The following is a 14569-nucleotide window of genomic DNA, read 5'->3' on the forward strand; positions in this document are numbered from 1 at the left end:
AAAGATTTAATTATATTAGCCTTAATGTGTAGAATATAAACTATGTGGCAGTAGAATTTGTGGACTCAAATAATAAACAACTCTTTTATCATTCGAGCTAGGCGAAAGTGCCTAACGCCGTAATAAACGCAAAAATAAAAAAATATATATATTCCAAAATGGAACCCATGATATTCTCTGTTATTTAGCTCTCAGTCCGACGCCTCATCCTGCGATTTCTGTAGAATGAGGACCGGAGAACTTCATCTGATCGCCCAGAGTGGCCGAGTGTTCCTTCGCCTTCAGCCTCAGAGTGTCAATGCTCGTTTTCCTCAAATCCAGGCTCTCATTCACCGGAGACAGTCTGGCGCCCGCGAAATTAGGCGGCGCCGTGGACCCCATGTTAACAGGACCGAACATCCCTGGGTGGATGGGAATGGCCCCGTTGGAGATCATGTAGTTGGAGAGGAGACCCCCGAACGGAAGCTTGTCCTGGAGGTAGGTGGACGCCATGCTGTTGACGCCCATCTGACTGAGGGACATCATGGGACCGAGACCGGTAAGATTCGGGAACCGGGCGGACCAGAACGGGTGCACGACGGACTGGAAGCCGAGTTGATTGCTGAGACAGAGCTCGTTGAGTCCGGCGCTCGGAACGCCGTCCGTTATGAAGCACGGACTCTCTCGTCCCATCGCCTTCTCTCGCTTGCGCCACTTAGCACGACGATTTTGAAACCAAACCTGAAAGATAAATATAATTCAATTACATGTATACAGTTGTGGGGGGAAGGGGAGGAAAGTGGCACGTGCAAGTAAAATGGGCGGAAATGTCAGATTTAGGGAAACACGTTGTAAAACACAGCATCCCGTAAACAGGATTTGGCGTTAAGACTTTAATAAGTTCAAGACATCACAAATGTCGGAGCAATAACAACACTGCGGCACTTATAAGCTAATGGAACGGTTTGTTTAACTCCTTACCAAAACATATACAGATTACGGGTCATTTTCTCCAAAGTCGCTCTTAAAAACGTCTGTAACAAAACTCGGGTTGTGCGAAATGCAATAAAAGAAAACCACAGTTGGTTATTTTACTTCATTTCATATTATTTAAAGTTTATTTTGTTTAATGACACCACTAGAGCGCATTGATTTATTAACCATCGACTGTTGGATGTCAAACATTTGGAGTGAAAACCCGCTATATTTCTCTATTAGCGGCATGATGTCTTTTATATGCACCCTCTCACAGACAGGATAACACATACCACGGTCTTTGGTATACCAATCGTGGTACACTGGCTGGAACGAGAAATATCCCAATAGGCATACCGATGGGGATTGATCTTAAACCGACAGCGCATCAGCCAAACGCTTTACCACTGGGCTACGTCCCTCCACTTCATATTATTTAAGTTTATTTTATAGTTTAATTTAGTAATTTAATGTAATTACTTAAGTAAATAAAAACATGCTGAGTTGTGTATTTTATTTCAGAATGTATCAATTGTATGTAATAATAATTAATTAATTGTATTTGTTTTTTATTAATTAATTCATTCATTCATTTATTCGTCTATAATGATCTATTCGGTTTATTTTGAAATTAATAACATTCATTCATCGATTCGTTTATAGTTTCATTCATTCGTTCATTCATTCATTCATTCATTTATAATAATCTCTTTAGTTTATTTTGGCGTTAATAGCATTCATTCATTCGTTCGTTTGTTCATTCATTCATTCATTCATTCATTCATTCATCTATAAAGATCTATTCGGTCATTAGTATTATTACTGCTAAACGTTTTTGAATTCATTTCGTTGAACATGATTATATCACTCGCACTTATACGCGTTTACATTTTTAACGCATTATTTATATTTTTTATTTTATCTTCCCCTCTAGGCTAAACGATAAATTGCTAGCAATGTTTTAATTATTTTGTTGCTTGGATGACGACTTAGTAATTTAACCGTTTATCTGGTTCTTTCGCGGAACTTAATCTTAAATTACCCACACCGAACGGGATCGCCAGAAGCGAAGCCTGGGACGGTTAAAAGACAACTCCAATCGATAAACTGAACAATCGATAAGTTCCTCAAGCGTAATTGGCAATCTTGTTTTCACCAAATGGGCGCAAAATATTAGATTTAAGAAGCAATTACTTCGCCAAGACGATAGAATCGTCCTCTTATAAATGACATTATGGGAGTTTTTGCTTCAATCAAACATGAAAGGCGGGGAAGTGGCTTAATGTGTTTTGTCGACAAATACGTAACCGGGTTGTTGAGTTGAGAGACAATATCCTCCGTAATCGGAGAGAATTACGAACATGTTCGAGTACATATTACGTTTATTATACATGGCGATGTTGCAAATGGCGTTTTGTCCTTCTATTAAGTTGTCCTTTCAGACAAGTAACACAATTTCAATTTTCTAATCACGAAATTTCGAAGATTATCCTATTTTCACTGGGCAAAAATCTCCTGATTTCAGTTCCTTCATGCAGTTAATTTTCTTTCTTTTTTTGTTATGTTGAATAATTGTAAGCGGTGTATATGTGTATGACATACACATACACACTGGTATAAAGCTGTATTCATTGTATAGATCTATACCGGTAAGCTAAATAATGTTATTTAAGTCAGTAGTGATTGCAGAAACCCGATAACATTTTGTCACCACATTAGAAATATTATTAATCTGGGGACTATTACAAAAAAAACACCGCGTTTACGTTTGCAAACTAGCAGTTATATCTGTCGTACGTTTACATATGTTTGGCTTCTATTTTATGCAAATACACATACACACACACACACACACACACACACATACACACACACACACACATATATACAGTAACATAAATAAGAAATGTGACCTATGCCTTCACGAAAAGTTTATCATAATATGTCAGAAACACCTGTGCAGCCTGAACAAACGCAATGAATTAGCAAGTCCATGCCACCACCGAAATAAATTCGTTCTCAAAAACATCAGTAACACCGATGTCACCTAATTGTACCAAGCGCCAGTATAAGACCTGAATTCTCAAAACTTCTTGGTGACGCGATATAGTTGTCGAGAATTACGTCATACATCAACTAATGTTGTGACGTCATCAGTCGCAAACGTTTTTAACAGTATTCGTTAATATTGCCTGAAGAGTGTGGTCATTATTTGACCATACGAAACAGAGCTGTAGCAATAAAACGATGAAGAACTACTGAAGTCTGGAATTATTTAATATTACTGCTCCTGACAAGATGAGCGCTCTTTGTAAAACCATTCATCAAAGTTAAATTTGTATATATATATATATATATATATATATATATATACATACATACATACATACATACATTATATAAATACATACGTACGTACATACATACATACATTATATAAATACATGCGTACGTACATACATACATACACACATACACACATACACACATACATATACATACATATATATATATATATATATATATATATATATATATATCATTACGGAAAATGAAACATCGAAAGGATGAAAGAAAATGAAACATGTATATTTCAAACGATATTAGTTGTACCGTTAGTAGTTATTTTACGTTTACGTGCAAAATTAGGTTTATGTTTGAGAAATTGGTCCCTAGACTGTAGAACTATTATTTTGTTCAGATTTTCGTTATCCTAATATTTATAGTAGCCCAAATTGGGTTTAATCTTCCAATAATTTCGTACGTACGAAAAAAACAATCTACAATAATTATTAGAAAATAAAATGAAATTTGAGTTATTGCAAATGTGAGGACGATCGAAACATATTGAGTATACAGACACATACTATAAATAAGGAATTGTCGTTAAAAAGATCCCGTTAAATGGCAGTAAATGCAGAAAATACATTTGAAACATTTCCAAAGATTAGTTGTTCGATTTAATACGAATAGATTTGTCAAAGAAGTATGTTTGTTTGTTTGTTTGTTTGTGAACCGTTTAATACTGTCTGAGTATCATCAGTACAGTGTAATTTAATTTTGAATTGTAATGGAGGGAGTGGATGGAGGATAAATATAAATCAGTATTTATATTAATAATGGAAGTCTACCTGCTACTTTTGGTGGGGGCAGACGATTTTCCAAAATGTTACTGCGAAATATTTTAGAATTGTAGACCCTCTTTGGAGCGTTCTAAGCCATTTTGTTTATCGGTTATTCTATTATTATAAAACAGGCACCGACTAAAATATATGGGTGGGGTGGGGAGGGGAGTGCATGGTCCTGCATAATACACGCAAAATTAGGTTTCGGCAAATCCACTAACCCTCGGTCCCGACAAATCCACTAACCCTCGGTCCCGACAAATCCACTAACCCTCGGTCCCGACAAATCCACTAACCCTCGGTCCCGACAAATCCACTCGCCCTCGGTCCCGACAAATCCACTAACCCTCGGTCCCGACAAATCCACTAACCCTCGGTCCCTACTAGTGATTTGTTAGTCTAGTGGAAATCATCAACTGTATTACTATATTACATAGGGCACTAGCCAAAGCCTGTGCGAGGGCTAGCGACTTTATCAAACATTTGTCGAACACTGCCAAAACTCTAGATATTTAACACTTTAGATAAAACATCATTTTTATTTTTTTATTTTGTTTTATTTTGTTTATTATTATTAAGTTTTTGTAGTGTCAATAAAAATTATCCACAACAATTTCCAGAACAAAAACAAAACGATCCCAATTAAGGACATCTTATTAGAGATATTTTCGGACCACACGAAACGGGTGACGGAAACGGATTAGTGCGGGAGATCGCGGGGATCAAACAAAATGATCCAACCACGGGTGCTGGGTTTCTGAGAATTGGCGCCATTTCACTAAAGCACTGTGGGAATGCTCTGGTCTGTTCTGAAACCTAAAGCCGTCCCCGATCGCGTGATGCAGCCGATGCTATTTGCCTCCAACATGCAACCTCTGTGTTTAGTTACATCTTGTCAATTAGGACGGAGACTAAATGACACTAATCACAGTGCCGCGACTCACAATCTTCTTAGCGCTTAAATTACATGCAAATTACCAGTAATCCAACGTCTATTATGTTTATGACCGTAGACGTTTTACCAGCATGGGGGGGGGGGGGGGGGGGGGGGGGATTAACAATTATTGCCGTCAATCGAAATGCTGATACGTAACTACATAACAAGGCTGACGAAATAATATATATATATATATATATATATATATATATATATATATATATATATATATATATATATATATATATATATGACAAATTTAAAAGCATTTTGTATATTTTTACGTAACTACATAACAAGACTGATCAGACTAATATATATCAAGCTTTCACATACTAGTATTTAACAAAACCAGTTGGTTAATATTTACATAACTGTATAACATGACTAATCAAACTAATTTTTCATTTCACAAATTTAAAAGAAGTTGGTATAGTTTTACATAACTACATAACTAGACAGATTAAACTAAAAAAAATTATCACAAATTAAAAAACCCCAGATGATATATTTTTACGTAACTACATAACAAGACTGATTAACCTAATATATTTTCCACAAATTTAAAAAATAGTTGGTATATTTTTAGGTAACTACATAACTAGACAGATCAAACTAATTTTTTTCTCATAAATTCAAAATCAGGTGGTATATTTTTACGTAACTACATATTAGTACATAACAAGACTGATCAAACTAATATAATTGTTGTTTTTTTCTTCAAAATTTAAGAAGTTAAAGTTTGTTTTGTTTAACGACACCACTAGAGCATATTAATATATTAGTCATCGGCTATTTTATGTTCAAAATTTATGTTTTCATAGCTGGAAGATTCTTTACACGCACGAACGCGCGCTGCTTTGACTTTTAAAATGAAATAAGTCTTTTTTAGGACTGCTTGAAAGGTTGTATATCAATCCTTGGACTGCAAGTTGGTATGGGAGCTTGGCCGCATACCATCAAATTTGTTTTTAATTATCGGAATACTAATTTGAAACATCAAAGAAAGTTCCTTACATCATCTACAACGTCACTGATATCAAATATGTAAAGTGGTAGGTCGCCCTGCCTTCCTTAACAACATGTTACAATTATCAAATATTTGACATCCATATAGCCGATAATTAACAAATCAATGTGCTCTAGTGGAGTCGTTAAACTAAACAAAATTTATATTTAACCCGGTGGGAGTTCTAAGGGTGTATTTCTTCTCGAACTGATACCCTAACCGCCTTAATGTACAACAAAGCCGTACCTAGCCAAAATTATATCAGTGGTCAGTAAATTTTTAAAAAGGACACCTTTTTCGTATTTTTGGAAAAGAGATGCCACTTTGCCCTTCCATTAAAGGGACATTCCCGAGTTTGCTGCATTGTAAGATGTTTCCGACTAATAAAATATTTCTACAATTAAACTTCAATATTAAATATATTTTCTTGTTTAGAATATCAGTGTCTGTATATTCAATGTGTTTCTGGTCGTCTTAATATTTGTAAGAAGCCCAAACCGGATTTTGTCTACAAATATTAAAAAGATAAAAAAAAAAACACGTTTAATATACAGCCACTAATATGTTATGCAGAAAAATATATTTGATATGGGATTACAATCGTTAAAAAGTCTCTGCTAGTCGATAACATCTTAAAAATTACAGCAAACTCAGGAATGTCCCTTTAATAAACTGACAGCCCGGGAAAAAATACTTGTTTTAAGTTTGACCCATTTCCCAAAACAGTAGTATCCGGTGTTAATCACCGATTGTATGCCGCCCCCCCCCCCCCCCCCCCCCCCCCACACACACACATACACACTTGAAAATGTTCTTGGTGTCTGTAAGTTAGCCATTCGTCTCTTCACACACTCTCGTTTCACGGACTGAGCTGGCGCCAAATATACCGTACTAACTCGAACAGAATAGAAATGCCGCGAAACACAAAACTAAACTTTGTATCCGATTTCAAAATACTGGCTTATCAATGGAGCTAAACAAGTGGAAAACTATTCGTTTTTGTGTTCAGTCTTAATTGCAACTTTGATCTAACCGTTGTGATAAACGGGACAAAATCGTCGCCAGAAGTATTTTAATTCCCGTTCACCCCCTTTTTTTCCCAGGTAGCGACTCGCACAAATTAGCACGTGCTGAGTTAACTCACAGGAGTCTCGATAACAAAAGCCGCAGCCAATGAACCCCGTCATTAAGAGTTCGCTCCCCTGCTGGGTGGATTCATGGGTCTGGAAAGGGCGATACACCCGGTCTGCCCCGTCAATAAGCGAGAACAATTCGCGGAATTGATATCCTGAATAAGCTTGACGGAAAGACTCGGAGAAAGGGTTATTTTGGTCATCAAAAAGGCAATTAGTGGTAATTAGCGTCCTTCTTGTCGGGTATGCCCATGGGGACGGATGCTTGGCAGAGTTTCGAGAGGTGTTGCGCATGCATCTAGGGGATTTGTATGTGGGTACTGCCCTCCTATGCTGTGCGCACCTGCTAGGTAGCCAGAAAGCGAGACGTAAAATACCATGCAGATTAAAGAAGAATATCCAAATTATAGACATTCCTATTTTTTGGGTCTACTTTAGCAATTGTACTACCAGCCGTAACAGGGTCATACCTTAAATTGGGCGAATTTTTCGAAGCCTGTTTTTCTTAAATGCGGGTGTTTAAGTACTGTAAATGTATGTAGTTACACGCGTGTAAGACCTAAACAGGCTTCGTGAATTCGGTCCATTAATAAAGAATAGTCGCAGTGCAAAAAATAAAAATAAGATCAAGTTTGTTTGGATTAACAACACCACTAGATTTATTAAAGGGACTGTCCTGAGTTTTCCGCCATTGTAAGATGTTTTCGACTAACAGTCTTTTTTATAATTTTTTGGGTTACTAAAATAACACATTAGATATATTTTCTTTTTTAGAATACTAGTGTCTGTATATCCAGTGTGTTTGCGGCCGTGTGTGCCGTTTGTAGCAATCATCTTTCATTTTACTTCTTGATATATATTTTTTTCAAATGTATGAAATTATTAGAAGGTAAAATCCGGTTTGGGCTATAACAAAATGTAGGACGAACACAAACACCTTCTTTATACAGACTGATATTCTAACCAAGAAAATATTTTAATATGTAATATTCGTCATCACAAAGGTTCCGTATATCATACATATGTTACCATGGCAGCAGACTAAGGATAGTCCCTTTAATTATTCACTATTGGATGTCAAATATTTGATAATTCTGACATATACATGTAGTCTTAGAGAAAACCCTGTACATTTTTCATTAGTATTCCCTTTCCCACAGACCTAAAAGCACATACCACGGCTTTGGATAAACTAGTCGTGGGGCACTGGTTGGGACTTAAAAATTCAAACAGAGAATTGATTCAAACCAAAATCGCACACATATTATATGTTCAAAACATAAACAAAACAGAAGTCTGTAATCTTGATTATCTCAAACAGCCAATATATATATATATATATATATATATATATATATATATATATTATATATATATATATATATATATATAAACGTCCTGGGCTCATTTGAGTGTCCATCCTCCAAATACACAATCTCTCATGTATATGTTTATGTGTATGTAGCATTGTATAGTTTATGTCTATGAGCCGCAATACTTGAAGCAAATACACTATACTATAACCTAGTCTACTTGCCAGACCACATGTTTGTTATCAGTCGAGCGTTTTCACCAGATCTACACCGCACCCCGGTGTTCCAAGATCCAGTATATACAGTAATCATAATAAAATTATTTGTTTTGTTTTTATCATTTTATTTCAATCCCGCCAGTGCACCACGACTGGTATATCAAAGACCGTGGTATGTTCTATCCTATCTGTGGGGTGGTGCATATAAACGATCCCTTGCTGCTAATCGAAAAGAGTAGCCCATGAAGTGGCGACAGCGGGTTTTCTCTCTCAATATCTGTGTGGTCCTTAACCCTATGTCTGACACCATATAACCGTAAATAAAATGTGTTGAGTGCGTCGTTAAATAAACCATTCCTTCCTTTCTTCATTTCAACTTATTTTTGTGCTTATATACAAATAAGGTCCAAGCACGCTGTCCTGAACACACACCTCGGCTATCTGGGATGTCTGTCCAGGACAGTGGGTTAGTTGTTAGTGGTTAGTATGAGAGAAGAGGGTGTAGTGGTCTTACACCTACCCGTTAAGCCATTAAAAGTCGCTCTGGTGGCAGCCGGTACCGGGCTGCGAACCATGTACCTACCAAACTGTAGTCCGATGGCTTAACCACTGCGCCACCGAGGCCGGTCCTCGTGTTCCAAGACAATATAATATATACAGTAATCATAATAAAATTATTTGTTTTGTTTTTATCACGTGCAAATTGCCACGTTGTGAAAGTACCTGACACTAATCTGGTGAACAATGCGTGAAATTCTGACAAGCCGGTAATCTCCCAGATTATCCAAATTTGCCCCCCCCCCCCCCCCCCAATTAGCCCTACTTTTTTATTTATTTATTTATTAAAATGTGTTTGTTTTCTTTTTTTCTTTCTGTCTTTATTATTTTGGAACTATTTTTTTTAATGGATACAAAAATGTACTTTAAAAAAAAAAATCGATTAAAGGTTTTTAATTATTTCTTATAAGTTCATTCTTTCATTCTTTGTTTCTTGATTTTCAAATCCTAAATTAGTGTTACACTGCGTTCGGCTATTGCGACTTACATTAATTATAATTATTATATAATATACGATGGATGTAAATACCCATTATATTAATTATAATTCTTATATCATTTACGATGTATGTAAATACCAGAGGCAGATCCAGAAAATCCATTTAGGGGGACCCAATGACATGAGGTGGAATGCCAAGGGAACTTTGGGGGAGGTTTGGAGGGGGATCGTGTTATTATGTCACACTGTTTTCATGTTACACCCACCACCCTCTTACCCATCCACTGTCCTGCACCCTCTAGCTTTATGCCCCATCCTGTGTCCATTGTCTTTAGGTTCCACCCATTGTCCTCATTTCCGGGGGGGGGGGGGGGAGGGGACGTAGCCCAGTGGTAAAGCGCTCACCTGATGCACGGTCGGTCTGGGATTGATCACCGTTGGTGGCCCCAGTGGGCTATTTTATTATTATTATTTTTTTTTTTTGTTCCAGCCAGTGCATAGCGACTGGTATATCAAAGACCGTGGCATGTGCTGTCCTGTCTGTGGGATGGTGCATATAAAAGATCGCTTGCTATTAATGGAAAAATGTAACGGGTTTCCTATCTACGTATATCAGAATTACAAATGTTCGACATCCAGCAGCAGATAATTAATAAATCAATGTGCTCTAGTGGTGTCGTTAAACAATTTTTTTTTAACCCTACCCCCCCCTCAAAAAAAAAAAATCAAAAAAAAAATCAAAAAAAAATCCATTCAAACAAACAAAAACTGTGTATATAATTAAAGAGACTACCTGCACTCGAGCCTCGCTGAGTTCCAGACGTAACGCCAACTCTTCCCGCGTAAACACATCCGGGTACTGCGTCTTCTCGAAGGCACGCTCGAGTTGGTGCAGCTGGTACGTGGTGAACGTCGTGCGGCTGCGGCGGATCTTCCGCGGCTTGCAGCTGCCGTCGTCGTTCTCCGAGCTGGTCACGTCCAGACGTCCGTTGTCCTCCGCTTCGTCCACGTTGACCGGCGGCGGGGAGTGGTGGCTGTCTGGAGGGGAGTACCGAAGGTGAGGAGGGGAGGCGATATTTTCGAAAGACGTGTTAGGACTAGGAGTCTTTTGATTGGATCCTGTAGGAAAAATAATAACAACGTCGTAAGTTAAAATAGTCAAATCGCTGCAGGCGCACGTGAAGCGGTGTGTGTGTGTGTGTGTGTGTGTTTGTGGCGCGACCCCCCCCCCCCCCTCCCCCTCCAACATTGAAACTTCGCTTGCCACAGTCTAAACCCCCTTCCTGTATAAGTTCGCGCGCACGCGCCTGCACTGATCACAGTTCCATAAATGCATTTTGAGCTAAGACTTTGAAATATTACTACTGGTCATAGGGATGTTTTAATGATTTCACTGGGGTATCTTTTCAACACTTCATAACTTATAATTTCGAAGTATTTTCAATAAAACCAATTTTTGATACCAACAAAAAACAAAATTGAAACTTAATATATAAAATGTACGTTAACATCAACTTGGAAATTACTTCTCTTTTCACGTGGTTTTATTCAATAACAACAATATCAAATAACTTTTTTTTTTTTTTAGCGATGTTATTAAACTTTTTCCTTCGGCGATTTTGGACTTTGTGTTTTGTGTATTTTAAATCGCCCTGGCCCTGGGTGAGTTTAATGTCTTTCTTTTAATTATGTTGTTTGCACAAATACAAAATAAACTTTAGATTTCATTATATATATACAAGATTCAAGATATATATATATATATATCTTTAGTTTTGATTTCAAGAAATATATTTCCGTGTTATTCACGTTTTACATCTCCAGTAAGTTCACAGATGCCCATCAGTGGGTCACATTGGCCTATTTCTCGTTCCAGCCAGTGCACCACGACTGGTATGTCAAAGGCCGCGGTATGTACTATTCTGCCTGTGGGAAAAGTGAGCCAAAAATTCGCCTTGATCAACTTCATTTCGCCCTGACCAGATAGCTGAGATGTGTGCCCAGGACATCGTGCTTGAACCATAATTGGGTATAAGCACGAAAACAAGTTGAAATGAAATGAACTAGCCTACATACGCAAATTGCTATCGAGCCTCCAATGGATTGTCATGCCACGATCTGAATAGATCAGGCCCTTATAAGGACTTGAAGAATATCTATCATAGATACTAATTAAGTGTTGAAAAACAAATCATTCTCGTCGAGTCTGGACCACATCCGTGTCTGACGCTAAAAGTAAAATGCGCTACTGTCTGCTGATGTGTATAATGAATGAATGAATGAATGAATGAATGAATGAATGAATGAATGAATGAATGAATGTTTAACGACACCCCAGCACGAAAAATACATCGGCTATTGGGTTTCAAACTATGGTAATGCAAAAAAATAAGGTGATGATCAACATCAATATAAAAATTCAAGATTTAAATAAAAACAGTGTAAAGAACTGTGCAAAAGCACAAATATCACAGATAGATACCGACATTTACTAAAAATTTCAATTTGTGCTGTATTGGCCATTCTCAAAGAGAATGATACACCCGTGCACCACGATGAGGTTACAGCACACGCATGGGCTGATGTGTATAAAGTCTAGTAACGCTGTTGTTTATTTTGTATAATGGTATATCCAGCTTTTTAAAATTAAAATTTAAGTTGCTCTATGAAAACGTATTTCGCTTATTTCACATATTATTTGAGCATATAAAGGACCCTTTGCTACAAATCTAAAAATATAGCGGGTTTCCTTTCTAAGACTATAATATATCAGAATTACTACGTTTGACATCCAATAGCCGATGATGAATAAATCAATGTGCTCTAGTGGTGTTGTTAAACAAAATAAACTTTAACTTTTTAATTTGTTAAAAAATAATATGGTCGGCTCCAAGTAGAAATTAAACAGGAAGAGGTTGTTGTTGTTGTTGTTGTCCTGACCATCGTCGTTGTTACTGATGTTGATTTTGAGGGGTTTTTATTTTTTGATGGGTGCACATTTTAACTATCCAAATTACATTATCAGACATTGTCACAAAAGACCAATGTTTCATCCACCTGACCTAACATATCTGTGTTTCCTATTCAGCACGTTTTGACTACTGAGTTGCTGTGTTGATATACAAGTCGTGGAGTACTTCAATGTATCTAAACCCGGGGACACAATATTGGCATAACCAGGATTTTATATTGACGGAGCACCCACATTTGTGTGTTTGTGGGGTGGGGGTGGGGGTGGGGGTGGGTGACTTATTAGTTTCAAATAATAATTGAAAACATAATGTTATTAATTGCTTTAGAACAACCAAACGTATGACTGTATCCATGCATAATCAAATCTGATGTTTATTTCGTATTTGTGCAAAATATAAAATGTGGTCTATAAGTTAATAATTATTTTTTTGAAATATGAAAATTTTGTTAAAAAAGATCCATTTGGAATCCCAGAAAATATATATGTCAATTAAATCCTATTCCATTAAACACCTTACATAAATATGAACGCTGTTAAAAACTAATGACACCACATACGAAAAAATAATATACATGTATGCATTTTTAATAAAATGCAGTTAATCAATATGATAAAACTAAATATTCTCTCCCAAACTCCTTTTAATTCCAACTGGGAAAACATAAACAACATTTTTCACCAAAGGTTCTTTAAACATAAATAAATAGTAATGGTATAGGTCTGATGAAGTTTCATCACAGACCTATATAAAAAAAACCCCCACCCCAGAACAAACAAAACAAAAACCAACCCATTACTGTCAGCTGAAATTTTTATCTCCACTACAACAGGGCCTAAATGTAGCTTTAAAACTGCCTATCCCCGATTCCTTTTTATAATGTCATCGCCATCTCATTATTTCGGGAGAGTTTTGATGGAAATCACAGTTTTCAGAAAACATTTCTACCAAAATCCTTATCTCGTTTAGAGTCGTACGCAACTTTTTAGTTTCAAAGTGCCATTTAATTCAATATATTTGTGTCCTGATTCGGGTTTTTAAGATATATAATTATTATTATTACTGCTCCTCTCCTATTTTACTACAGTTTTGATGGAAATCACATAGGTTTCAAAAAACATCCTTCGCAGCCAAAACCCTCATCACTGCAAGAACCTACCTTGTCCACCCCTGTTAGGAAACCAGAAACATAGATTAACAGAAATTCATATTTTAATTAATTAATTAAATTCAAATGATAATTATTCTAACCTGAACACTGTTTGATCACAGCACCTGTATTGGACAGGTCTTGGCTTTCTTCTCGCAGATTCTTGGCCACATCTGTGTCTATGTCGTAAATCATCTGTTTGCCAACATTAAGACAACGATACTGATCTGCCGTCATCGTGGACGACGTCGTCGTTGCTGTTTTGTTTTCCGTTCCCAGAATGCTGTCGATGCTGTAGGATTTCAGTTTTTTAAGACTAGTCGGGCTGCAGTCCGTTCCGTTTTCCATCTGGAATATTTCTTAACAGGTGTTCGCACCACACATCAACAAAACCCAAATACGAACACTAATTCAACAACGCACTTCTATAACCCAGGAGTGCGGCGACAAATTTTGTAAAAAGAAATCAGCTGATTATTTAAAATCAATGTTTTTAAAACCAGCAATAAATTTTAAACTTGTAAAACAGTTCTCGGTTTAAAATAATATATAGTGCTTAAATTCTGTTGGAATAAAAATAATAATAATAAAAAAATTGGCTGCTCAAAGCGCGATTCAGAATCTTGCAGAGGAAATTTAAACACATCCACCTTGTCTGGCAGCGTTTTGTCTTAGTCACTCATATCGTGTCAGCTACATCATAAGTACTTTGTTAATGCAATTAGCAATGCGTTGGTAAGTTGATAATCGGCTATTTATTT

The 14569-nt window shown here is 36.7% G+C and overlaps 1 protein-coding gene across 1 annotated transcript; it reads right to left on the reverse strand.

The window, feature by feature from the left end:
- Positions 1-204: 204 nt before the first annotated feature.
- Positions 205-14156, reverse strand: LOC121388656 (retinal homeobox protein Rx1-like). Its single transcript, XM_041520099.1, has 3 exons — positions 13910-14156; positions 10480-10805; positions 205-720 (listed from the first exon to the last, which is right to left on the reverse strand). The coding sequence occupies exons 1-3, from the start codon at positions 14154-14156 to the stop codon at positions 205-207; spliced, it is 1089 nt and encodes a 362-aa protein (XP_041376033.1).
- Positions 14157-14569: the final 413 nt, after the last annotated feature.

Source organism: Gigantopelta aegis, chromosome 2 (assembly GCF_016097555.1).
Source record: "Gigantopelta aegis isolate Gae_Host chromosome 2, Gae_host_genome, whole genome shotgun sequence".
Taxonomy (NCBI): Eukaryota; Metazoa; Mollusca; class Gastropoda; order Neomphalida; family Peltospiridae; genus Gigantopelta; species Gigantopelta aegis.